General features: G+C 42.3%; 1 protein-coding gene across 4 annotated transcripts in view; it reads right to left on the bottom strand.

Annotated features, from left to right (window-relative positions):
* The window catches only part of CACNA2D4 (calcium voltage-gated channel auxiliary subunit alpha2delta 4), a 197073-nt gene that overhangs the window by 6278 nt on the left and 166505 nt on the right, over nt 1–24290 (bottom strand). For 2 of the 4 annotated variants that reach the window (XM_048499810.1, XM_048499811.1), the window contains 6 exons: nt 23855–23917; nt 20703–20773; nt 18797–18872; nt 10527–10579; nt 6506–6561; nt 4707–4727 (listed from right to left, as the gene is read on the bottom strand). In XM_048499810.1, coding sequence (XP_048355767.1) covers nt 4707–4727; nt 6506–6561; nt 10527–10579; nt 18797–18872; nt 20703–20773; nt 23855–23917 — 340 coding nt within the window. Of the gene's footprint in view, nt 1–4706; nt 4728–6505; nt 6562–10522; nt 10580–18796; nt 18873–20702; nt 20774–23854; nt 23918–24290 lie in introns of those variants that run through there. The other 2 variants (XM_048499812.1, XM_048499813.1) reach the window with 2 other exon arrangements.

Raw genomic sequence — 24290 nt, 5'->3', positions numbered from 1 at the left:
CTGTGAAGTCTTTTGTTCGCCATTAAGCACAAATGCAGGTATCCATGATGCTGTTTATTAAAAGTCACTTTAAACATGGTTAATATAAAAAATGGAGGATCTCTTTTCTGTTCTATGGTTTAGATAAAATAATTTGGCAAAGGTACTGTTATGAGTCACAAGTAGGGAAAATGTCCTTGGCTTTAGGAAGGGGTTCTTTGCTAAACATGATAAATGTATGCCAACTAGGGTAGCAGTTACTGCAACTTCAACTTCTAGCATCATTCTCAGTTACATAACTGCCAACTCAGGAACACAACAGGTACTGACACAAAGCACAGTACAAGACATGCTGCTGAATCTTGAACACACTGGCCCAAAAGTTCGCCTACCAACCATGAGCACCATTATCTCCCTGTCAGTTCTGTTAGATGGAAACTGATTCCGTAAATGTTACAGAGCCTAATCCATCTTGATCTCCACAAAAGTCCCACTGAAATAGAAGGGACATGGTTTGGGGCAAGGGCAATAGAGAGCGGACAGAGAAAGCTTCTAGCCGTTTCTGTTCCTCACGTATACTCCGTGTTCTCATGGTCAATGGGACTTAACAGAAAGCAACAACTAAAGGCTCATCACTCATTAAAGTTATTTGGATATTGAGGTTAGCAGTGCAACATGAAGTGCTCTTTCTTGCATTTGTCCAATTAGACAAGACATCTGCTTTTAAACTATTTCACACATTTGGGGTGGGGTGGGGTTAGTTTCTATAAGAGAACATCTGTACAGCCACACTGGAATAGGGAGGCTTTCCTCTATTTTATCCAGGGCTGTATTAACCCACTGCCGGGACCCTAGTACTTCGGGCCCCCTTGGCACTTCAAGCTTTCATCCCACTGCAGCTGGTCCCAATGGCTTGTGGAAACACCCGTACATGCCATCAAGGTCATGACTAGACTGTATTGCTCAGAAGGAAGGAGGTGGGATGACATCACAGTCCCAGTGCTAGGGAACTACTGGCCTCCTCCATTTTCCACTGACTCAAAACAAACCTCAGCTGAGTACCTCCTGCAACTTTTTAACATAATGACTGTTTGTTTGGCATATGGCTATATGGCAGTGGTGGCGAACCTATGGCACGGGTGCCAGAGGTGGCACTCAGAGCCCTCTCTGTGAGCACGCACAGAGCCCTCTCTGTGAGCACGCACAGAGTGCCCCCCTCCCACGCATCTAGGCTAACCTGGGCTGCTGGGCTCGATTATTAGCATTAAACCTAAGACCTAGTTCTGTGGAAGCAGTGTAGGTAACCCTGTTAACTGCTGTTAAACCCCACTGATTTTCATGCAAAGAACTAAAGCGCGATCCTTTACCTGGGAGGAAGCTCGGACGCTGGCAATGGGGCTTGCTTCTGAGAAAACCCTCCTAGGGTCATGATTCACCCATTGGAAGAGTTGCATGGTTGCTTCAAAGCAAAGCCACTGACTACTACCAAGCTTACTCCTGAGTAACACACATTGGAGCCACCCGTTCTTTCTAAACTAAAACCTCAGTATTCAGGTTAAATTGCCATGTTGGCACTTTGTGATAAATAAGTGGGTTTTGGGTTGCAATTTGGGCACTCGGTCTTGAAAAGGTTCGCCATCTATAACATTCCCCAGGTAAGGAGAGAAGTTTACAACAATCAGAATTTAATAGAAATGGGCTAAAATAGGTGGAAGAGTAGATACAAAATGACACACCTCCTGCCTTTTATTACCCTTGTCTGAATATTGGGATAGAGATATTGACAAAAAAGGAACTGGTAAGAAATGAGGCATTAAAGCTGTGTGTATGTGTGTATGTACACACACACACACACACTTATGAAGTCCTAAAATGCTGGTAATAGTGCCTCAACAAACAAAGAAATAAAACCGACGGGCCTCTAGTCCCTGCGGGGCCCCAGGCTTCAGCCAAGTCAGCCTTATGGATAATATAGCCCTGATTTTTATACTTAGAGAAACAAGAGTGACAAATTCTGTTCTAGGAAAAGTCTATCTTAAACCTTTGAATAAAACAGAAGCAAACTATGTCCTGATGATAATGTGATTAATAGGGAATGCCAAAAATAAGCCTGCAGTTTAATTTGCTGCCTGTAAACAAACAGGTGACTCTGCGGCATTCTGAAGGACAAGATAAGGAATCCAGCTTTGATGGTGGACCAGATAACACGCAGATTTGTTTGCTTGGCGGAATGCAGGGGGGATCAACTGTCAGTCAGGGAACCGGTGGGTTGCTCAGCCATCAATTATCCCTGAAGTCTGCATTTGAGAATAATAATGGTGTTGGCTGCTTCGCCAGCAAACATCCTCTACAGTCAGAAGAATACCCTGCCAATCTACGGGACAAAGTCTATTGCCTGTTTGGTCAGATGAAGAAAGGAAGTGCTGGTTGGCGTTCATTCATGTGCCATGACAACACAGAGTAGAAAAGACGCATGCCAGAGACAGTGGCACTAGGAGGAAGAAATATACCAAGTGGTTGTCTGGATATTTTTAAACAAATCTCGGCTTGTGGCTATCACTAAAGTTGCTAAGCTGGATGTGAAACTTGTGACTGAAAAGCTCACACAATATGCTTTTAATGTTTTTTTAACTGCTGAAAAAAATTGCAGCAAGTCTGTGATACCAGGGAAGGACATTCTTTTCCTTGTTGCTTCTTACTGTAGAAATAGTATCAGGACTCAAACAGCAGGTTTGGGACAAACTGGATCAGGCTTTTGTGGGACTTGTGCGAGACAGCTGCGTGGATTCTGCACAACCATCCTGTGAAACCGCATTCAGCCTAGAAACAACCTTTCACGTCTTTCTTTGTGCCATGCTTATCAGAACGTTCTTCACTGACTTTCCCTAGAACGTAACCATGAAGCAGAGTCCCTGTTCTAATCTTTCAAATATGAAGGAAACAGCAGGCTGTTTTAGCACAAGCTCCCTTGCCTGGGATTAAAGCAGAAATAAATGTCTGCCAGATGGTGCAATGAGAATTGTAAACAACACCTTTTTTTAAACTCTGTATCTCACCAAGTGTTCCATAATGCATGTCAACAATACCTCTGGGTATCTGAATGCAACCCTGATGTTTTCTTCATCCTTGCTCTGACTTGGTTTACTCTCCTAAGACCATCCCAGTTCATGCCCTGGTGATATCTGAATCTGGAAAAACCACATTGCACTTACCTGTAACATGTTCATTTGGTAGTCTTCTGTGCAGGCCAGCCGTGGAAATAAATGTCAGGCTTCTGGAACGATTTTTTTTCACTCTCCAGAGCACTCACCGCCTCCCTCCTAGAGCATAGGGTGGAAAGATTGATGGGCCCCTTTGATTGTGTGCTCCTGCATTGCAGGGGGTTGGACTTGATGGCCCTTGGGATGGCCCAAATGGTCAGATGGTGTCAGACCCCAGGTCCGAAAACAATAGAAACTATAGAACTCACAGTTCCTTTCCCAATATTTATGGGAGCTAGGGAGCATTCATATTTGGCTGCCTTCAGCCTATCAGTGGTGGTGAACCTTCGGCACTCCAGATGTTATGGACTACAATTCCCATCAACCCCTGCCAGCATGGCCAATTGGCTGATGGGAATTGTAGTCCATAACTTCTGGAGTGCCAAAGGTTTGCCACCACAGGCCTAGATCTTACATGCTGGGCCTCGGGAGTCAAATCAGCACAATGGCGGCCTAATATATTCCAAGATACGAAAGGAACACAGCATGGTCATCATTTATGGCCATTTTAGCCCCACATGAGAAGCATTTCTAAAAGAATGCTGACTTTTGAGAAGCCAACCCTCACCAAGCAGTCAAAGAAGCTGAGGCAATCTTCAGAGAATTTACCTCAGCCAAACAGACACAAAAGTTCAACAGAAGTCCTCTTAACATGGCAGCGAAAAGAGAACTGAGTGAGAGCTTCTCCATATGTCTATTTGGCCAGGAATCTTCCCAACCTTGGCTCTGGGAGGAAAGGGGGTGAGTGCCCTGGAGAATGAAAAATCAGTCCAAACGTTTAACATTAGTCCCCACAGGCAGCCTGCACATGTGGGACTGAGCACAACATGAACATCCCAGTTCACATTCTTAGCCATAACTCTACGCTAGCTTTCAGCAAACATGAAGCAATATGACAGCCAAGAAAACAGATAAGGGGAGAGAGAGAATGTATGTGTACATATCACCACTGGGTTGGATCCTGCTAATATTCCTGCAAGTGGCATAGTGAAGCGTCCCCCCCCCCCTCATCGATTCCCACCTGTTACTGCAACCTTCTCACACCCCCTCATGCTATTCCTGAGGATTTGGGTTGCAGCAGGATGGAGGAAAGCAAGAAAGTCATGCTGTGTTGATGGAAATCCTTCCATGAGAAATAATTATAGTAGGATCCAAGCAACTGCATCCCCAAAGCTCTGAGTACCTTTGTGTTCAGCCTCACAGCTGGACTGCCATCTGCTGATCAAGCAAGCAATGCAAACTTAGAGTGAAATTCACTAATCTTGTAGTAAGTAGGGGCATGATAATGAAACCAATAATAACATCTCTGCTTCCAGCTGGATGGTCCCATCTGAATAGTCACAACCAGGCATTGCACAGGTGTGATGAGGGAAAGGTCATAGCAGGATTCCTCAACGAAATCTCTAACAGCCGTCCCTCCTCCCAGGAGACAGCGCGTTTTGCTTGTATTATGGTACTAATCCTTACCATGATGGAAAACGGACTTGGCTGCACAGGACAGATGGCACAAGGTGCGATGAAGATGGATCCAGTGTGACAGGTTCACAAGATGGCAGCGCCATGACAATGAGAAGACACATAGATGGTTTATGAATGGGAAGAACAGAAAATGAAGAACAACAAAGAAAATGACGCAGTGAAATTACAGGGAAGAAAGACAACACACCCATTAAATTTAAAATGTATCTGCCTTACAATTAACTTGAGTGCTATTTCACGAGAAATAGTCTTGTTTGTCTATTGTCTTTATTGGTGATCCTATTAGATTTGTGCTCTAACTTTTGCAAGCCATCATGAGGTATATGTGTTGATCTTCATGGGCCTTTTCCGCACATGCAGAATAATGCACATTCAATCCATATTCACAACTGTTTGAAGGTGGATTTTGCTATTCCGCACAGTAAAATCCAGCTTCAAAGTGCATTGAAAGTAGATTGAAAGTGCATTATTCTGCCTGTGCAGAAGGGGCCTTGAAGACTAAAGCATTTGAGACTGAAAGCTTCAATCTGAGCTTGTTCACAGTTTGGCCAAAGAATGGGCAATGCCTTCAGGCTCAGTGCAAGCATACCCTGCATAAGAGAGGCAGAGGTTGTCTGTGTGTTTCAAACTCATGTAAGTAACCACTTTCTTATAAATCTTATGGTTGCTGAGATTGGGGGAAAGGAAGATCTCACATATTACATTTGTGGTATGAGATTCTTTTTCTGAAGTGGTGAACCCTCAAACTGGAAAATAACAGCAACGTAAAATGGACTCAGAATTAATGATATTTTGGACATCACCATTTGGGAGTTTTAAAAACTTTCTGTTTTTGCCTTTGTCAGTTATATGGCCTGTAGGTTTTAAAAATATCTTCACCATCATGAGGACAAGGATCCCACCCTTTAAATAATGAAAGCCTGAATTCTCATCATTCTAAGAGCTCACAAACTAATTACAACTTATTCACAGAATAGATATGCACCACAGGTGGTATGTTACCCATGAGGCAAAATACCATGGTGTTACTTAGGTGTTTCCTGTATGTTCAGCAAAACACCTATAGCAGGGGTAGGGAACCTGCGGCTCGAGAGCCGCATGCGGCTCTTCTGCCCTTGCACTGTGGCTCCATGAGCCGAGCCTCCGGCCCCATCCTTGCCCGCCCGGCAGGCAGCAGGGCGGGCGCACCAACTGCCCACGATCGGCTGGGCCGTGCCACGGGCTTCCCCTCTCGCCCGCCCCGTTGGAGCAGGGCGGGTGCTTTCCCAGCGACCGGCGCAGGTCGAGCCGCTGGCTTTCATCTCTGCCCACCCTGCAGGCGGCAGAGGCGGGCACATCCATGCGCTTCAGAATGAGCGGAGTAAAAGGTAAAAAAACCCCTATATATATATAGTGTTATCTTTATTTTAAATGTCAAAAATTATTTGCGGCTCCAAGTGTTTTCTTTTCCCGTGGAAATCGGGTCCAAATGGCTCTTTGAGTGTTAAAGGTTCCCTACCCCTGACCTATAGCTATAGGTAGTAGGTGAATGGAAATGATGAAATGTGTGATAACATACTCCACAATGTACTTATGAGCTGATTTAGCAAATGATATTGAAGTTGTCAATATATTCTCATGGTTCTTGAAAACAGGTGAAATGGAACCTGGAGGCCATATTCTCCATATCAATTGTGTGAGAATGCCTTTGCACTATGCTAAATTGCATTACTGTGTAACTCCTTCATCCGAGCCTGGTGGCTGCGAAATTTCTGTGCTGGAGGCTGGATGAATTCCTCCATACTTACCATCTGCCAAGTTGTCGGAGTGCCAGAAGCTAGATATGTTAAACTCTAAAAGGAATCTGTCAAAAGAGGAAAAGGAAGACACATTTTATTTTAGCCCAGAAATGTCAAAGGCAGGCAATCCTTGTGACCTGCCACACTCTAAAATACCCAGCTTTGGAACCAACAGGGATCTTACCTTTTTGTTCACCCACAATGCTGTTCATTAAGATCCTACATTTTTTTTCTCAACGGAGTGGATTATATTATCTCAAACTTAAAGTAAATTACTGGTAACCTTTGTGGCGAGACTGTAATTAACAGTACTCTTTGGGGCTGTGAGGGAAGTGTTCTTGGTCACCTTGAAAGCCATCTGCTCAGACAGGTTGAATTGCTGGTATTTGGTGCATAGCCACAGCTGTGGAGTGTGCTTGGCAAGTTAATCTCCACAAAAGTCTTGGAATCTGGCTCTTGTCCCAAGTGCAGGAGTATCTGGAACCAGCGTTTCGGCCTGGGCCCAACAGACATATTGATTTCAGATGCGACACCTATACTCTTGTACAGATCTTTCCTGCTTCATTTCCCTTCTCCCAATTAACAAGAAAAGCCAGGCAGCAGCGGCCAGAGGAACAGCATTTCATCATGAGAACAACATTTCTCTCTTCTCTGTTTATTACTCCTTTAGCCCAGAGGTGTCAAACTGCGAATCTGGTCCCTTGAGGGGGTTTATGAGGCCCACAAGCACAGCGGGCTTGCCAGGCCAGATCAGGAGCAGGAAGGGGGGTTGCCACAGCTGGCTTGCAGGCTTCATAAGCCCTTTCCAGGCAGCCACCCTACCCTGCTGCGTGCTCACTAGTCCAGCCCCCCACAGTGCTGTTCTGGGGTCAGCTGAGGCAGCCACCCCCTCCTCCCCAGAGCCCAGCTCAGCCAAGTCACATTTATGTCATATCCAGCCCTCGTAACAAATGAATTTGACACCCCTGCTCTAGCCCATCCTTTTCATTCAACAGATAGAGCTACTCATTCAAACTTAAGAGAAGCAATTCGAGTGATCCAGGGATGCTGTTTGCTTACATAAACGTGAGTATTTATGTTTGTGTTTATGAGATATGTGCATGCTGTATGAGGTGAATAAAATACACAGCTGTTTCTCACTGAAGATGCATGCTTTCTCATGTATCTTACAATATGGGTGTTTACATTATTAAAACAAAGTCATCTAAAAAGGATCCTCTAAGGAACAGTTTTATGGTAAAAGCACTTCGGGTCCATTTTTGGCCTGTTATGGACAGCCTGTTGTATGATCTTGGACCAATAAGTTCAAAATTATTTGGATCCCTCAGATCTTGCTAGCAGAAGAATACCTTGCACCAGCAGGAGTTTCTATTGCAGGGGTCTGCAACCCGCGGCTCCAGAGCTGCATGCGGCTCTTTCAGCCTTATACTGCGGCTCCGCATGGCCTGGAGCTTGGAGGGTAGCGTGAGCGTGTCCCTCCAGCTCTCCAGAGCAGCACTGGAAGGAAAGGTGAGTGGAGGGGCTGAACTCTCCGGCTTGGTAGATCTTCGAGGCTGTGGAAAACGGGTCCAAATGGCTCTTTGGGTGGTAAAGGTTGACAACCTCTGCTCTATTGCGTTCAAACATTGTTAGTGGAATGTATCTTCAAGATCCAATCCTTTATTTTCCTCACTTCCTTTATTTTCATTATTGCGCTAAGGCAACTTTACCCAGAGAAGGCTTGTAAACAAATATTCTGATAGTCAGGTAAGATTAAGCAAGACTGTTTGCAGAACATCTTCTTGCCTTGTAGTGCAGCAGTCAAAGAGGATTTGGGAGACCTGGCTTCAAGCCTTCAAACAGTCATGAAGCTAAATAGATGACCTTGGGCCAGGCTCCCTCTTAACCGATCTTGCATTGATGGAGCACAGGAGAATCAAATATGCCCCCCAGAGCTCTCTGGAGCTAAGGCCAGATAAAAATATATTAAATATACAAAGAAAATAAAATGATATTGATCCATCTGAACAGCCGTCTTCTGAATCCAGTTTTTTGTCTACTGCACTATCCCCTGTAAGTCTGAAAGGCAAGCTTGTACTCTACAGTACAAGCTTGTGTTGGTTTACCTAAATAGCTTTCCCCCAAAGAATCCTGGGAATTGGTTTGGTGAGGGTGCTGGGCATTCTGTAAGACATTCCCATCCATCATCTAGTCTCAGATTCCGTGGAGAGAGGTATCTTCATGTAAACAGAGGTTGGGGGCCTGTAGGGATCCTCTACCCTGGCAATATTTCAAGAATAATTCTCGAGCTTGATATGTAACTCCTTCCTCACCCAGACATGAACCTGCAAAGCCCAGCACCGTAGCAGTGTTCCTATGTGTCTGCTGAGCAGGGAACTGCTTATTTAGGTTGCAGCCCAAAGGACATTTCCTGGTATTAATCCCCGCTGAATGACATGGTACTTATTTCTGAGAAAACCTGTACAGGATTACTCCTTTATCCCTGAACAGTGTGGTGCCATGCGGAAGCGTTTAAAACAAAAACAACCTCTCCCTCCCCAAGCTTCATGGGAGAGTTTGGGGAGGAAACTGTTGATTCTACATTCCCAGCTCTGGTTTTATTTTCATTCGAGGATATTAGTAAAAGAATGCTCTGCCCACTTTGAAGCTTAAGGAGTCTTTTGGAGACAGGAGGGTAAATAATTAACATTAATAGAAGCACCTTCCCTCTGATCCTAGAATGATACTCTCTCCAACAGAACTCTTTAGCTTCAAATGTGGCCAGAGCCCTTTAAAACTTTATACCTTTATACCTTTATAACTTTATACCTTCATGGCAGGGGGAAGGGAATAGGAGTGAAGAGCTATACCCGTGGTGGCGAGCCTTTGGCACTCCAGATGTTATGGACTACAATTCTCATCAGCCCCTGCCAGCATGGCCAATTGGCCATGCTGGCAGGGGCTGATGGGAATTGTAGTCGTTATGCCCTCTGCCCTATTAAAGGGTAGGTTCAGCAATTTAGATAAATTTGCAAGGTTATGCAGTTGCAAACTTAATGTGGTTGAAACCCTGACTCACCAACTCTTGCACTGCACCGATGTGATAACATCAGATCTAAATATACCAACTTACATTTTTTTTCTTTCAATCTGGGCTGCCTGATCTGACTAGGTTATCTCTATTGTTAAACAACTCGGACCCCAGTCTTTGTGAAGAGATCGCCAATTTCATTGCGGAGATAGTTGAGAGTTCCCAGTAGAACGTATTTGTTGTGCTCCCCGTGGGGCCTTTTATCTATCATGTATTCATGCAATTGTTCCCGATTTATGTAACTCTTTCTGACTATGCCAATAAAGGCTTATGTATGTATGTATGTATGTATGTATGTATGTATGTATGTATGTATGTATGTATGTATGTATGTATGTATGTATGTATGTATGTATGTAATTGTAGTCCATAACATCTGGAGTGCCAAAGGTTCGCCACCACTGAGCTATACACTTTATTCCTGACATTAATCCTCTCCTGCAGGCCATTTTGGGTTTTTTTCAAATAATAATTTTGGGTGCTGCATGGTTTCTGGGCTGTATGGCCGTGTTCTAGCAGCATTCATTAATAATAATTTATAAACTAACATTGGTCTACATGTTGGAGGTCTCCCCAAAGACTTGTGTCTCTGTTAGGACTGTCACTCAGAATTTTTTAAGTGGATAAATCCCCTGTCTTGTAATGGATGAATCAATTGTGTTTAAATATAGTTCCATATTTTTTAAATGTCAGTTTTGATGTTCCGCTGAAACAGTGAAGGAAGTATAAACATTTAATAAACAAAAGCTTTTTACAAGAAAGGACATTCTGAATACTTCCTTTTTCATCCCTTATTACCCACACACACATATAAACAAAATAAACAGGCCTTTAACTTACAGCACCATCTATTGAAATTGGCCCAAATTAACTCTTTAATCTGCCAATTAAACTCATTAAAGTTTACGGCTATAGTTTTGCTGATATCGTCTCTTCCAGAAACCCAAGTTTTGTACTTACATGAGGAAGTCTGTTATCAGCCATTTTACTGCTGCCAAGAAGGCATAAATTGGCTGTTGAAAAAAAAAAGATAAAAATCAGAGGAGAGGAAAATTCTGCACATAATTCCAGCTCTGTTCCCTAGCCAATTACACAATTAGGAAGAAGAATGTCGGAAACAGTATAAATACGTACAAACGCACCCTAGTAATAAAAACAGACTTATTATCAAAAATAATTCTAAACCTTCTCTCTGGAAGGGTCAGCAAGTTTATCAGAAATACACAAGCGACTTTCAAGATATAATTACTTGACCGGCTCTCAACAGCCTCAGTAGTTTCAAGGAGGAAGGAAATGAAGCTATTCGTAGATCTAAAATTTTAGAAAACATTTATATTTCAATGATAGAAATAAAATGTTTTCATTTCAAATTATAGGTGAACAGAAAACTGCTTTGTGAGTACCTGATTCGGCACTACTAAGGAACCTGGAAGCTTTTGCAGAAGACAGAGAAAAAGTGACTTCTGGTCATGATTTTATAAAAAATATATATATTGGTGATATCCCAGCCCCAACTATAGATCAATCGGGCAAGAGTGCATATATGCTAAATAGAATTGGGAAGAGGATTGCCCCTTGTGGAATGCCATACACTAATGGGAGTCGTAATGATATCTTCTCCCCTTGCTCCACTCTCTGTCCCTAGCCCTGGAGAAATGAGGCCAACCCCTGTAAGGCGATTTCATGTATGCCAGTGCCAGAAAGATAGTGATAACTCATTTGATCCATTAACAAAATAAAAAGAACCAAGTTGGCAGGAAAACAGGCAGGGACAGAACAGGCAGAACAGTGGTAAGCCTCAAGAGAGAGATTAACAGACAAAGAGATAGATATTTTATTTATTTAAAATATTTGTAAGCCTGCTGTGCTTTCAAACAAATGCAACCAGAATTAGGTATTTATTGTACTCAATGACACAGTGGAACCTCAGAGAGATTTTAACCCAACCATGTACCACACCACATTTTAATCCAACCATCACCACATTTAATCAAAGTATTTCAGTGCTATCAAGGTGCTTTGGATAGAATGCCTCCCTATCTTTGGAACATCCCTACCTAGCAAAGGAGGCCCCAGTGACACCAGGCACTAAGGGATGATATTTTCTCCTCTCATATGATGTTCCACCTGTGAGAGGGAAACTGCCCACCTCTAACAAACCTCTTTCTCCTCCCACTCCAAGCTGTCCCTCCCTTTTCTTATTTTGAGGTTTTCTTTATATCAAGGGACTTCTTGTCACCATGTCTCCATTGAATCAGAAGGCTAGCCTGCGACTTCATCCGGATTCCTCTTCCCTTCCCAAACCAAGGAAAATCAAATGCTTTGCTTCCTGTTATTCCACTTTTGCTCTGCTGCACAATCTGGGTTTCAATCTCCTCTTATGTAAGATATCAGAGAAAAGAAGGATTCTGTTTGACAGGGCCATCTTAATGCATGGGCATGCTGGGAAGTTGTCCTGGGGGCTCCCCAAGCATAGGGACCCCATGCTAATCTATGTATGTTGTGACTTGCTGTCAATAAATAAACATTATACTAAACTAAACTATAAATATTTGTTATTGGAAAATGCATATTTAACATGCGTTTTACTACAGATAATGAAGAATATTAATGTTAATTTTTATGACAAGTAGACATTGGCTAGTTCACCTCTGCAACCACATGTGCATGTATGTGTATGTATCTCAAACACTGCCTTGCCCAGGGCCCATAATGATGTTAAGATGGCCCTGTTGTCTTAACTAAACCGCACAGTTCAGTACTGTGTAGATGTATTTAATTAGGGAAAGAGCAGAGTACAGGCCAGGTAGGTTGAATGGACATAAGAGTGTAGCTAATTTAGATCTAACTTCCAGATTTGTACCAATGAAGAGTGCCGCTAAGAAGCCAGAAAGCCTTGGATGAGAAAAAAACAGAGATTTAATATATTATTTTTAGTTAACATAATGTCCCATTTCTCTTCATAGCCTCAGGCCATCTCTCTCTCTTTTTAAATGTATCCTGTTTCCGTTCATGTCCCAGGAATATATTTATTTTTAAATGTATGAGATGATTGTGTATATGTGCTCAAGGATGCATAGAGATTTCAAAAGCACCCTACGAAAATAAGTTATTTAAAATCGCCAAACCACAAACACAGCAGAATAAAGATGAATAAAATTCATGAATGAATTAATGATGAATGCTGCTGCTTTTACGATCCTACTCTATGACAAAAAATGTAAAATATATATTCTATATATTTTTTAAGTCTTAAGTTTTTCAGCCATTATTTTAATAGCCTGATTTGAATGTTTGGATTTTAAAACTTGAATGGTGAAACATTTTAAACCTGTTGTGGAAAAAGGCACATCTGAGGGGGAAAATTGTCACCCTGGCACAAGGTGGAGTGAAATGAGTCTGCTCTAAAAACCAGGTATGCCATTTGTTGCTGCTCTGCCCAAAGAGCCTGACCTGAGAACTTTTGTACAACTGATCACAGTGTAAACAAGGAAATGCAAGGAGGAATGCAAGGAGACCCCACTGCGAAGACACTGGAAGTGCTCCATGCATAATGAGCCTATGCAGAGGTGCGATTCAGCCGGTTCGCACCAGTTCTTCCAAACCAGTAGCTAACCGGCTGAATCCCACCATTGCACCAACCCAGGATGGCTGCAGATTGGGACACTGGCCCAGAGGCACGCAGCCTGATCAGCGGCCACCCTGGGGTGGTGCCATGGCATGGGGCCTTCGGGGGAAGGCCGGGAGGCCTGCCGGAATGCCAGCAGGGCAGGCCATCCCTGCAGCCTGCCAGGGTGACCTGTCCTGCTGGTGCTCCAGCAGGTCTTCCCCAAAGCTGTCGCCTTCCCTCGCCTCCCCCCGTCCAACATCGGAAAGGGGGGCCAGGGTCGCAGCAGCCAGGTAAGTGGATGGTGGCGGGGGCAGCAGCGGCGGCAGGGGGGATCGGTGATTGATCTGGTTAGATCCCATCACTGGGCCTATGGTACTCTGGATGCTTCCATTTTCTGATGGGAGAGGGCACCCAAGCATCAACAGAGTGCATCTATTTCAAGTCATGCTGTGCCTTAGACAATAGAGTGCACATCATTTCTACAGTCAGAACTTACTCCCCAGACTCAAAATATGAATGTGATCTTGAAACAGAAAACAAAATGAGTGAGGTGACTGAAGCAGAAAATGTTGTTAAAAAAGGGCGACCAACTGCTTTCATACTAAGTAGGTATAAGCATGTTCGAGTCCTGACAAAAGCAAAACATTTTTAAATACCATGAATGACTGCTCCTTGGAACCATGAGTCATGAGACCAACAAGTGAAGACATGACCCTGGACTTCCACAAAGTGATGTTCAGGATCTGGGGCAATTATGTTGAACCAGCTGGGAAGAAGGACTACAAGTGTTATTGAATTCAGCATTCGTGCAAATAGCAAATTACCCCAACAGCACAACATGGCCCCAGCTTTCAAAAGCGGAAAAGGAGCGGATTAGTCAGAAGAAAAGAGTCAAATAAATCTCTTCAGGATGTTTGGAAGCTATTTAAATCTACACTTATTGAAGTTTTGATAGAACATGTGCCACAGATCAGGAAAGATACCATCAAAATTTCAAAAATGCCAGAGTAGTTAACAAGCAAAGACAAAAAAGCCATGGGGATTATTGCTAAGAAAGGGACTGAAAATAAAACAGGTGGTATCACAGTGCCCTTGCACAGAACATTTGGAATACAGTGTGTAGTTTCAGTTGTACTATCTAACAAGACAACAAGCTGTTAGATAGATACCTATTCCTGACCCAATTTTTCAAAGGAGGATGGATAGAGGTGCCAAAACTAATTAATCACCAGGATCTTCTAACAAAATATATGCTGTGTCATTAATTGCAGTCCCTGCAATCTAGATCCTGTGAAGATGCCAGCCACAGATGCAGGTGAAACGTCAGAAGAAAATGCTACTAGAACACAGCAATACAGCCCAGAAACCACACAACACCCACTGATTCTGGCTGTGAAAGTCTTCGACAATAAACTGCAGTCTCTCTTTGCATAAGGATTAGAAAATATCCAATGCCACACAGATTTTTAAAAGGGATCTGGAACGGACTTTGAAAACTACATCTGCTTAGCTTAATGTCTAACTTGGGTAAATTGGCAGGATGCACTATTGAAGACATAACTGTTAAATACACCCAAAAATGTACCTTGCTGAAAAGAGATCAACATGGCTACTGAAAAGGGAAGTTCTGTGTCACCAGCTTCTTTAAATGCTTTGAAAGCATCCACAATCATGTCGATGGGTGACCTGAGAGACACTGTATACTTGGGTTTCCAAAAAGCGTTTGACAGGGTATAGATGAGGGCAACTACAATCTATATATATAAACGTGAAAAACCACACACTGATTGACTGACTGACTCATCAAAAGAACTCAAAAACCACCAAAACTACAAAGTTGAAATTTGGCACATCATAAGAACATAAGAACAAGCCAGCTGGATCAGACCAAAGTCCATCTAGTCCAGCTCTCTGCTACTCGCAGTGGCCCACCAGGTGCCTTTGGGAGCTCACTTGTAGGATGTGAACGCAATGGCCTTCTGCGGCTGTTGCTCCCGATCACCTGGTCTGTTAAGGCATTTGCAATCGCAGATCAAAGAGGATCAAGATTGGTAGCCATAAATCGACTTCTCCTCCATAAATCTGTCCAAGCCCCTTTTAAAGCTATCCAGGTTAGTGGCCGTCACCACCTCCTGTGGTAGCATATTCCAAACACCAATCACACGTTGCGTGAAGAAGTGTTTCCTTTTATTAGTCCTAATTCTTCCCCCCAGCATTTTCACCGGTTTGTTATGTGCTTCAGGTATTCACTAAGAAAGGATTTTCCAAAATATTCACTTCCACTCGACTTATTAGATATTTACTGTTCAACTCTGGCCATCTGCACAAACATTGTAAGGGTGACAGTTAAATACCACGAGTTTCATGCCCTTCAACATGGTATTTTTGATGGTTTTTGAGTTCTTCTGATGAGTCAGTCAGACAGTCAGTTAGTGGTATTTCGCGTTTACATATATAGCTTTGTTTCACAGGACATTTTAATGAAGGGCACTTTGAAGCTCTAACCTTCATTTGGCGCATCGGCAAGTCTTGTAAAATGCCCACCAAACAACAAGCATGATTGATCCAATGGTGCGCCAACTGTATTCTAACACTGCCCTCCTCAATGCATACGAACCTGTTCCTTCTGCTGAAACCGCTAAAGGGAGAAGAGGAATTAAACGCAGAAAGCAATTTACACACTGCATTAGAAAAAGACAACTACAGGAAGTTGCTGCAAAATATGTGAAAACCAACCCGTCAGTCCACAGACAGGCTGTGAGGAAATATGCTGCATGTAACCCCAAAGTTCACAAACAGGCTGTAAAGAAGTATGCTGAATATCACCCTGAAATTCATAGAGAGGCTGTGATGAAGTATGCGTAGCGAAGCACGGGTATCCTGCTAGCGATCAACTAAATGGAACACCTTCCCTGCAACTTTTCTTGATATTAGGTTTAGATATGCCTATAAAATTAGACATGGTATAAAAAAAATGGGGGAAGAGAACCTTTCCTTCCTGTTCCACCCAATAAAGATGATTGACAATAAGTTCAGAACTTACAATTTTACAATGCACAATCAATTTATAACATAAAACCACGCATGAATAGGCATCTCAAAGACCAACAAAATTTATTTCAGCATGAGCGTTCATGCATACAACTCACTTCATCAGAAGAAAAACTTCTTGAACAGATGAAGTGCTCACTTAAAGTAGTTGTGCCTAAAGAAGTGAGTTCTGACTCCTGAAGGCTTATGCTGGAATAACTTTTGTGACTCTTTAATATCACTGAAATACTGTTTCATTTTGTTATTACAGTCTAAGATAGCTACCCATCTATAACTAACTTGTGGAACTCTCTGCTACTGGTTGTAGTGAAAGTCATTAAGTTAAAATGGTGTTGGAAAAGGATTACATAACTTCATGTAGGACAGGTCCATTAGCCCTGGTGGCTAAAGGGGAACACCAGCTGAGATCAGGAACAGGAGGAGGATTTGGCAACTGTATTCCTCCTGTGGACCTTATAGGCAAATGATTGGCCACTGTGGGAGGCAGGATGTTGAATTAAATGGATTGTTAAAAAAATTCAGGAGGGCTCTTATGTTTGCTTTGGCAGGAGGCTAAATCTTTGCCTCTCGTCATCAAGATACCAGGTTTAAGACCTATTGTAGTCATTATATGCATTGTAACCTAGCTTATCCAGTTCTTATTTAAACCTCAGGAAACAGCAAGTAGGAGTTAAGAACTGTCCAGGTTTCACAAATGTAAATTATATGTGCAATTCTAACTAGTGAACCTTTCCATACTTAGTTAATGTCCTTTTAATAGAGTAATCCAATTCAAATCATTCAGCCACAAAAACCCCTATCAGTTAATCCAACTCTAATCAGCAAATCCTATTCTGACCACTTATAGGAAATATAAATTGAAATTTCCCTGCTGTTATAGAAATATCTGAATTTTCCATGCTGAGCTACCAGCCTGGAAAGTTTGGTTATGATTTCACACAGTCCAATAGTATAGTGTCAGATTAATCTGGAATTTATCACATCTATAAAGCAAAGATGTAACAGATACATATAAAAATGGGGGGAGAATACATTTTCCCATCACTTTACATTTTTCCCTGAATTAATTTATACATGCTGTCATTTGTCCACTAAAAAGAGCATGAAACAGTCCCAGAATAAGCCCTGGAAAACCAGGTCAATTCATACAAAAGAAAGTGCCAGCCCCCTGCATTAAATTCTTTCACAATCCTGTTACCAGACCAACCCATGGTATGGTGGGAAGGGGCTCTGCTTTAAGATACTGATGCCTCTACCCATTCTGCCAACCCTTGGGGTACCTAGAATTGCAGTGTCAAAATGGGGAGCCCACTCTCTGCATTGACTCAGTGTACTCACAAGGACACAGTAAAAACTAGTCTGAACTTGCCCTCATCCACATCTGCCATGCAAAGCACCTATCACACATCCTTTCTAAAGAGAGCAAAATGACCCTTCCCTGATGAGTTTTCCCATCTCCAGCCCTGGACCATTCACCTTTGCAGACAAAGGACTTGTTAATATGTTTGCCCTCAGTACTTCTGCCCAGTGCTTCTTAACTCAATGTTTCTTCCTCTGACTAACCTCTTTAACAACTGCTTCATTTGCGTTATCATTGTTCTATAGCTGTAATTCTATTAGCTATTTTTCCCTTTTCAGGCATGCCCAAGCTTGGACCATCAAGCTAATATTTCAACTCATTAGATTAATGACCCTAACATTAAGGTTGATGGCTGTCTCTTGTCTTTCCCTGGAAAAACAGGACTTCTCTTTGTTCTGGGGGATTAAAGACATAACCCGAAGGGTCTCTTTTTCTCTATAAGGAGACCCCTCTCCCAGTGGCACTTGTTCACTATTTCTGGAACCTTTCTGTCTGTGATATTGTTCCACAAATGTTGTTCTTTTACCATGGGCCACTCAGCTCTGTTCATTGGACCATTTCATTCCAAGATCAGGTGACTATAATCCTTACTCCCTAATTCCCTCATCTATTCCAGATCTATCCACTCAACACTGCTTATATCTTAGGACCGTGTGTGTGTTCTGCGGTTTTGATTATTGCATGTTTGTGTACCCTTATTATCCCTTAACAAAATTGTTAAATTTTATTCACTTTCCTGGCAAATTTCTTTAAAAAGCTGATTTTTGTAAACATAGGAAACCAAGATCGTGAGCTTGCCTGGCCTTTTGCTAAGCAGCTAAGCCGAGAGTCTGCTCTCAATAATTCCCCACTCTAAAAGGGAATGACTCCCCTGCTTGAGTCTCTCGACTCCACTTATATGTTTGTGTAGCATGAAGAAATACTAGTTTCCATTTCTGCCTTTCCAAAATCATCTAACAGTATACCAAAGCCCTTGGGCTCAAAGTAAAGGAAGGGACTAGGATGAAGCCCTCCTGTCTTTGCCAAAGTTCATCAGAAGTGAAACAAAAGTTTTCCCACCCTCCTGTGATCCTCTCCTGGACTCCAGACACAGGAATGATAACACAGCACTGGATGGTCTGGTCCCTTGGGCTTAGAAAGCAGATGATGACTGCTGTTCTGATTTGTTACATGTTTCTTCGTGTATATCGTACAAATGAAGATACTTACACTGAGAAGAGGACGAGCACCGCTATGGTGGTGGTGGTGCGTTTTACACATGGCTTGGTAATCAAACATTTTCACCCTACAAAAACAGAAACATAGAAAATAGGATCTTGAAAAAATAGGATCATAGAAAAAAAATCTTGAATATATGAAACTATTTTATAGAGAGAGATGATTGGTTCAACCAACATGCTTTCAGAACATTTCCCCAGCTCTACTACTGGAGAGCTTCCAATTACAGCTGCTGGGGACTGAATCTGGGACATTCTACTTGACAAAGCATGTATTCTACTACTGAGTGTCAAATCAAAAATGATGTTGGGATATCTGCAACTGGATCTTCCCCCCAAAAAACTTCCATATGGCAGCCTGATTCAGACAGGGGCTTTAGTTTTGGGGGAAGAAAAGATTTCAACCCTCCATCTCTGCATTGTTTTGCTAATAGAAGCTGCCCTTCTTCCCTGGTATACTATTGTTAACCTTGGAGAGGAAAAGAGAGACAGGCACCCTTTCTTTGCCCATCCTTTCCTCTTCCTATAGTTAATAATAACACTAGGATTATATGTGCAATTTTGACTAGCGAAACCATGCATGGAAGGAAGAGTTAAACCTTCTTTGTTGCAATCCTGATCTTAATTGGTGCCCTGCAGGGCAGCCAATGCTGAGATGATCCTATCACAGAGTTCCCAGTGCCACATGTGTTATGGTCCTGAACTATGATTTGTTTCTTAACATGTGCACAATCACATCTAGGTGTCCTGCATGGATTTTGGCCCAGACCTATCTTCATATGAAACTGGTATACACTCTTGTTCTAATAATTTAACCCAGTTTGTGTTTGGATGTTTCACAGTGAGATCTAATCCCCCATGATGTTTGATTGACTAAGTTGTATTTGAGAAAGATATTTCTTACTGCCTTCACAGTATGCTCCAGGGAACGTGAAGGTTGTATATGTAACTTACTTGAGCAACCCTGAAAACTATTTTTATTCACCCCAAAGTCCTGCAACATGCATCTGTCAGCTGGAAAACATCATAGCAACTTTCCCTAGCTAGTCAAAACTCAAAACATCTTTATTACCTCTGGCCAAATTCCAACTGCACAAACTAGCCCATCAAGATACCAGAGGCAAACCCTGAGATTTTCATGTCCTTCAAGTCAGGGTCTCCCCATCTAGATCTGGGCTACTATGATCAAAGTCAGAAATATGAACAGCTCAGAAGACAGCACAGGGAAATGGTGTCCATGCTACTCTAGTAGCCGAAGGAAGGGACCTAACTTCTGACAGCTTCTGCATCATGAAGATATGCCTTATCATCCCTGGCTTGCCATTTCTCGATGCACATTTTCAGAACCAGAGCAGGAAAATATAACACATGGATATCTGCTCACATGGAATGTGTGAATATAGGGGTGTGATTCTTTCCATTAGGTAGGATCCTACGACTCCATTCTATGAAGTTTTCCTCCATCAGAGGAAGTCTTCCTTGATAAAAATTAGTAACTCTCCATTGGATGAAGTCTTTCTCCCTTTTATGACAACTTGGCTGAAGAGAGTCATATAATCCAGCTTAGCATAAGGAAGTCACAGGATCCAACCCATACTCAGCAGAAATTCCAACTAAAGAAATCACAGGAACTGTGGTTGACCTATACCCATGATGTTCACATGTCATCTGTATCATTTGAGAGCATAAACCTAGGGAATAGTTGGTTTTTTTCCAGCTGCGAAAAAAAAATCTATCATGTGAACTGTCCCTAACAGGTGAGGGACATTCTCTTTCCCAGTATTAATTCTTCATACTTTCTTTTCATGTTCAGCTGTAATAATTCTCATGAGGACATTTTCATTCTACTAGCCTCCTCTCTGGAAGAAGATCAATAAGGAGGAGATGCTGCCACTTACTGTTTGAACATTCCCATGTTAAGGAGCTGGGTCATAACAGAGCCATCCACTTCTCCAAAAAATTTTCCAGTCTGCAATCACAGGGAGAAATGAAAAGGAATGAGGTTTAAAAAAAAACCCCACAAACTATTAGCCATAAACCTCTTCAGCTTTTTTATTACTGCGATTAATCCAGTGAAGGGCTTTCTGGTTGCTTTTATAAAAGAAGTCCTTGCTATAATCAGGTGTTGTTCTGGAGGGCTATAATGCTGTTTTGAAAAGTGTGACAGATAGTACAGCACCGTAGTAAAGGTTGTATATTTATGAGGCAGTAGCTCCCACTGAACCGAGTGGGATTTGCTTCAGTGTTTAGGATTAGAATGCAGGATATTGAGCTGGGAACCACCAAGCCCATTTATCATTTCAGCAATGAACTCAGAGGGTGGAATGAGACAAGTCACTCTTTCTCATTTTGCAATCTACTATTTGGGAATTTACACTGACATCTTAAATAGAAGAGCTTGATTTGAGCCCAGGAGCACTTTAAAGGTCAACAAGGTTTTAGGGATATAAGTTTTCAACAGCACAAGTATCTAACAAAGGGAGCGTTGATTTTCAAACACTTATGCCCTGAAAATCTTGCTGGTCTTTAAGATGCCACTGGATTTGAATCTAGCTCTTCTACCCTTTTAACATCATAGACTTCAATAAATTAGAAAGATCTAACTCTGCTGAGAATGACACTGAGAATCTACTATGGTAAAGACTGTCAAAACAATGTATGTGCTATATACAGACAATAATGACAGAGAGATTAATTGCATTCCAAAGCATGGTTATGATCCACCCTCCTTTAAAATGTTTTAGCCCACACGAATATTTACGAAGGAGGCTGGCAACATGTTTACTGCTGTAGGCAGCTTCAGTTTTCCATGTTAGAAAACACCACCACACCAGCTGCAGGCTCTGAAGAATGTCCTTTTTAAAAAATTAAAAACTTTTTTTTGTTATGCCTGCTCCATATTTCAGTAACAACAATTAGATAAGTCTGCAAAACAAGAGAATCAGGGAGCAAGGAAGAGTGTGGAACAGGGTATTATAATTGGGAGAACTGATATTGAAGTTGATTACTATCTCATAGTGAGGAAGATAACAGCATTGCTGGATCACATGTCTGTTCCTGTACTTGATTTCCCCCGGAAGCTAACAAACAGGGCATGAAACAGGTTGCCCACTATCTGTTGTTCATCTACAACTGGCCCCCAGAGCTATACTGCCTCTGAAACTTGAGGTTCCATTCAACTATGATGGCAACAAGCTACTGCAAGATATATTCTACAGCTGTTATTAGCAGTGAGATCAAAGGAGCCTATGCAGCCTTCAAGGGCATCCACACATAAAGCCCTTATCACGAGCACCTTATCGATGGTTGGCTGAAGCCCAAAAAACTCTTTTCACATTATGCCAAAGACAAAAACCTGGATTGGCAGGGGTCCGACCAAGAGAGGACATTTAGATGTACCAGACACTGAGAGGAACCATCCATCCTTTCAATAGCACTTTTGAAAAACAGAGCTGATTGGTGTCAGGTTGGATTTAATCTTGTCACTTCAAACCAGAGTAATCCAACTGAATTGGATTGTGAGCCCAGCTGCAAACACGCTGCTTTGCTTAAGTAACTGCAGCTATTCTTCCTGCTCTTTGGTTGCTTTATTTCGCTGAAACAGAATGAGTTGGTGTGACCTACACACATATCCAGGTCACTGCTGGGAAAATTGCCACTTGGCAGGTACAAAGCAAGGTGTTGGAAATAAAACTAGGTAGAGGAGAGAACTGGGTGACTCAGAAGATATACCAGCCTTTCTGAAGGATGAAGAAGGTAAGAATAAAGGTGATGATGTTTTAAGTGCAAACTGTGGAGCTTACAGAGATGTAAAGAGCTACCACATTTTTTTTCTAAATCAGCTCCCCTATTTGAAGTTGGTGTTTGTATAGTGTAAAATGCTGTCAAACTGCAGCCCATTTACGGCAACCCCAGAAAGGGGCTTTCAAAGCAAATACGAAGCAGAAGTGGCTTGCCATTGCCTTCCTCTGTCGTCTTTCTTGGAGGTCTTGTGTCCAAGCACAGACCCTGCTTAGCTTTTGCGATCTGACGAGATTGAGCAATGCTGAGACTCTTTCCCTTGCTATTTGCAGTTGAAGTACCTTAAAGCATATGCCAAATATTAGGTAGCAATTGAAAAATGCCACACAGAAAGGAACAAGAACTGCTGCCAAATCAATGCAGGGCAGAACTCAAAACCATCTTAAAGATGATACAAGAAGGAACGCAGATGGTGGCAGATCAAATACCATGGAATGAGCCTGGATCCAGATGACTGGGGCAGAATATGACTGTATTAACTGCACCAAGGACAGCCGCACATTAAGAAACTCCCTCAGCAGCTGCTATTAACTACATGGTAGATTTAGGCTGTTTCTTCCCCATCTCATCTTGAGACTGCATCATTCTTTTTCCTTGCCTGTCTGCCAATCATTTATCCAAAGGGATTTGGATACAGGATTGTCCTCAATGATGGGATAGCTCCCATATTGCTACAGGGATAAATACAGGCATAAATCCAGTTCTTCCTTCAGGTAGTGCTTCCAGTGCTACTGTAATTGCCTTAGAAACTGCGGTTGTTAAAATTTAGCAGGCACTTATTGGGTATTGTCTAACTAAAGCATTAATAGTTACGAGGGACCCCCATGCATTGTGTGTGACCTAGATACTGTGCTAGTGTGGTACACTGGATAGAGTGCTAGACTTAAATATGGAACACCTGGTTGCAAATTCCTGCTCAACTCTTATAAGCGGGTTACCCAAAGACTGAAATGTGGCTGGGGCATGGATTCCTTTAACTTATTTTTTTTAAAGCTGCAGACCTCAACTCTGCTTCTTTTCTTTCTATCTAGACCAGAGGTAGGGAACCTGCGGCTCTCCAGATGTTCAGGAACTACAATTCCCATCAGCCCCTACCAGCATGGCCAATTGGCCATGCTGACAGAGGCTGATGGGAATTGTAGTTCCTGAACATCTGGAGAGCCGCAGGTTCCCTACCCCTGATCTAGACCCACCAATGTCTGCTATGTAAGTCACTCTGTGCTTAGTTCATTCATTCAGCCATTCTTACCTGTTTGGAGACCTTAGAAACAAGAATGAAGCCGTTGTTGTCAATAAGGAAGCAGTTTAGAGTCTGATGCAGTAAAAAGGAAAAAGATACAAGATTTAGGAAGGGATTTCAGCTTTATTAAGGCAATATTGCCTAGTATGCAGGTCTCTGTCCTATACAGTAAGACTATCCAAGTCTTTCCCCATAGTTGCCAGGGACCTGATCAGGGCTATAGATAGGTAACCCTCCTCCTGAAGCCTCCCTAATACTTTTGGTAACATAGTACATAGCATATTTAAGTGCATAAAATATCAACATATTAAATCTCTTATATCGTTTAATGTATAGATTTTAACGCTAACAAATTAATACGGATTCACTAGAATGCAAACTGGGTTCCTGTAAAGCACTGGCCTTCAGGTCAAAGGTCAAAGGTTAAAACAGGTGGAAGTCAGGA

Source organism: Sphaerodactylus townsendi, linkage group LG06 (assembly GCF_021028975.2).
Source record: "Sphaerodactylus townsendi isolate TG3544 linkage group LG06, MPM_Stown_v2.3, whole genome shotgun sequence".
NCBI lineage: Eukaryota > Metazoa > Chordata > Lepidosauria > Squamata > Sphaerodactylidae > Sphaerodactylus > Sphaerodactylus townsendi.
The sequence above is the reverse complement of the archived record's forward strand: the minus strand, read 5'-3'. Positions and strand labels throughout refer to the sequence as shown.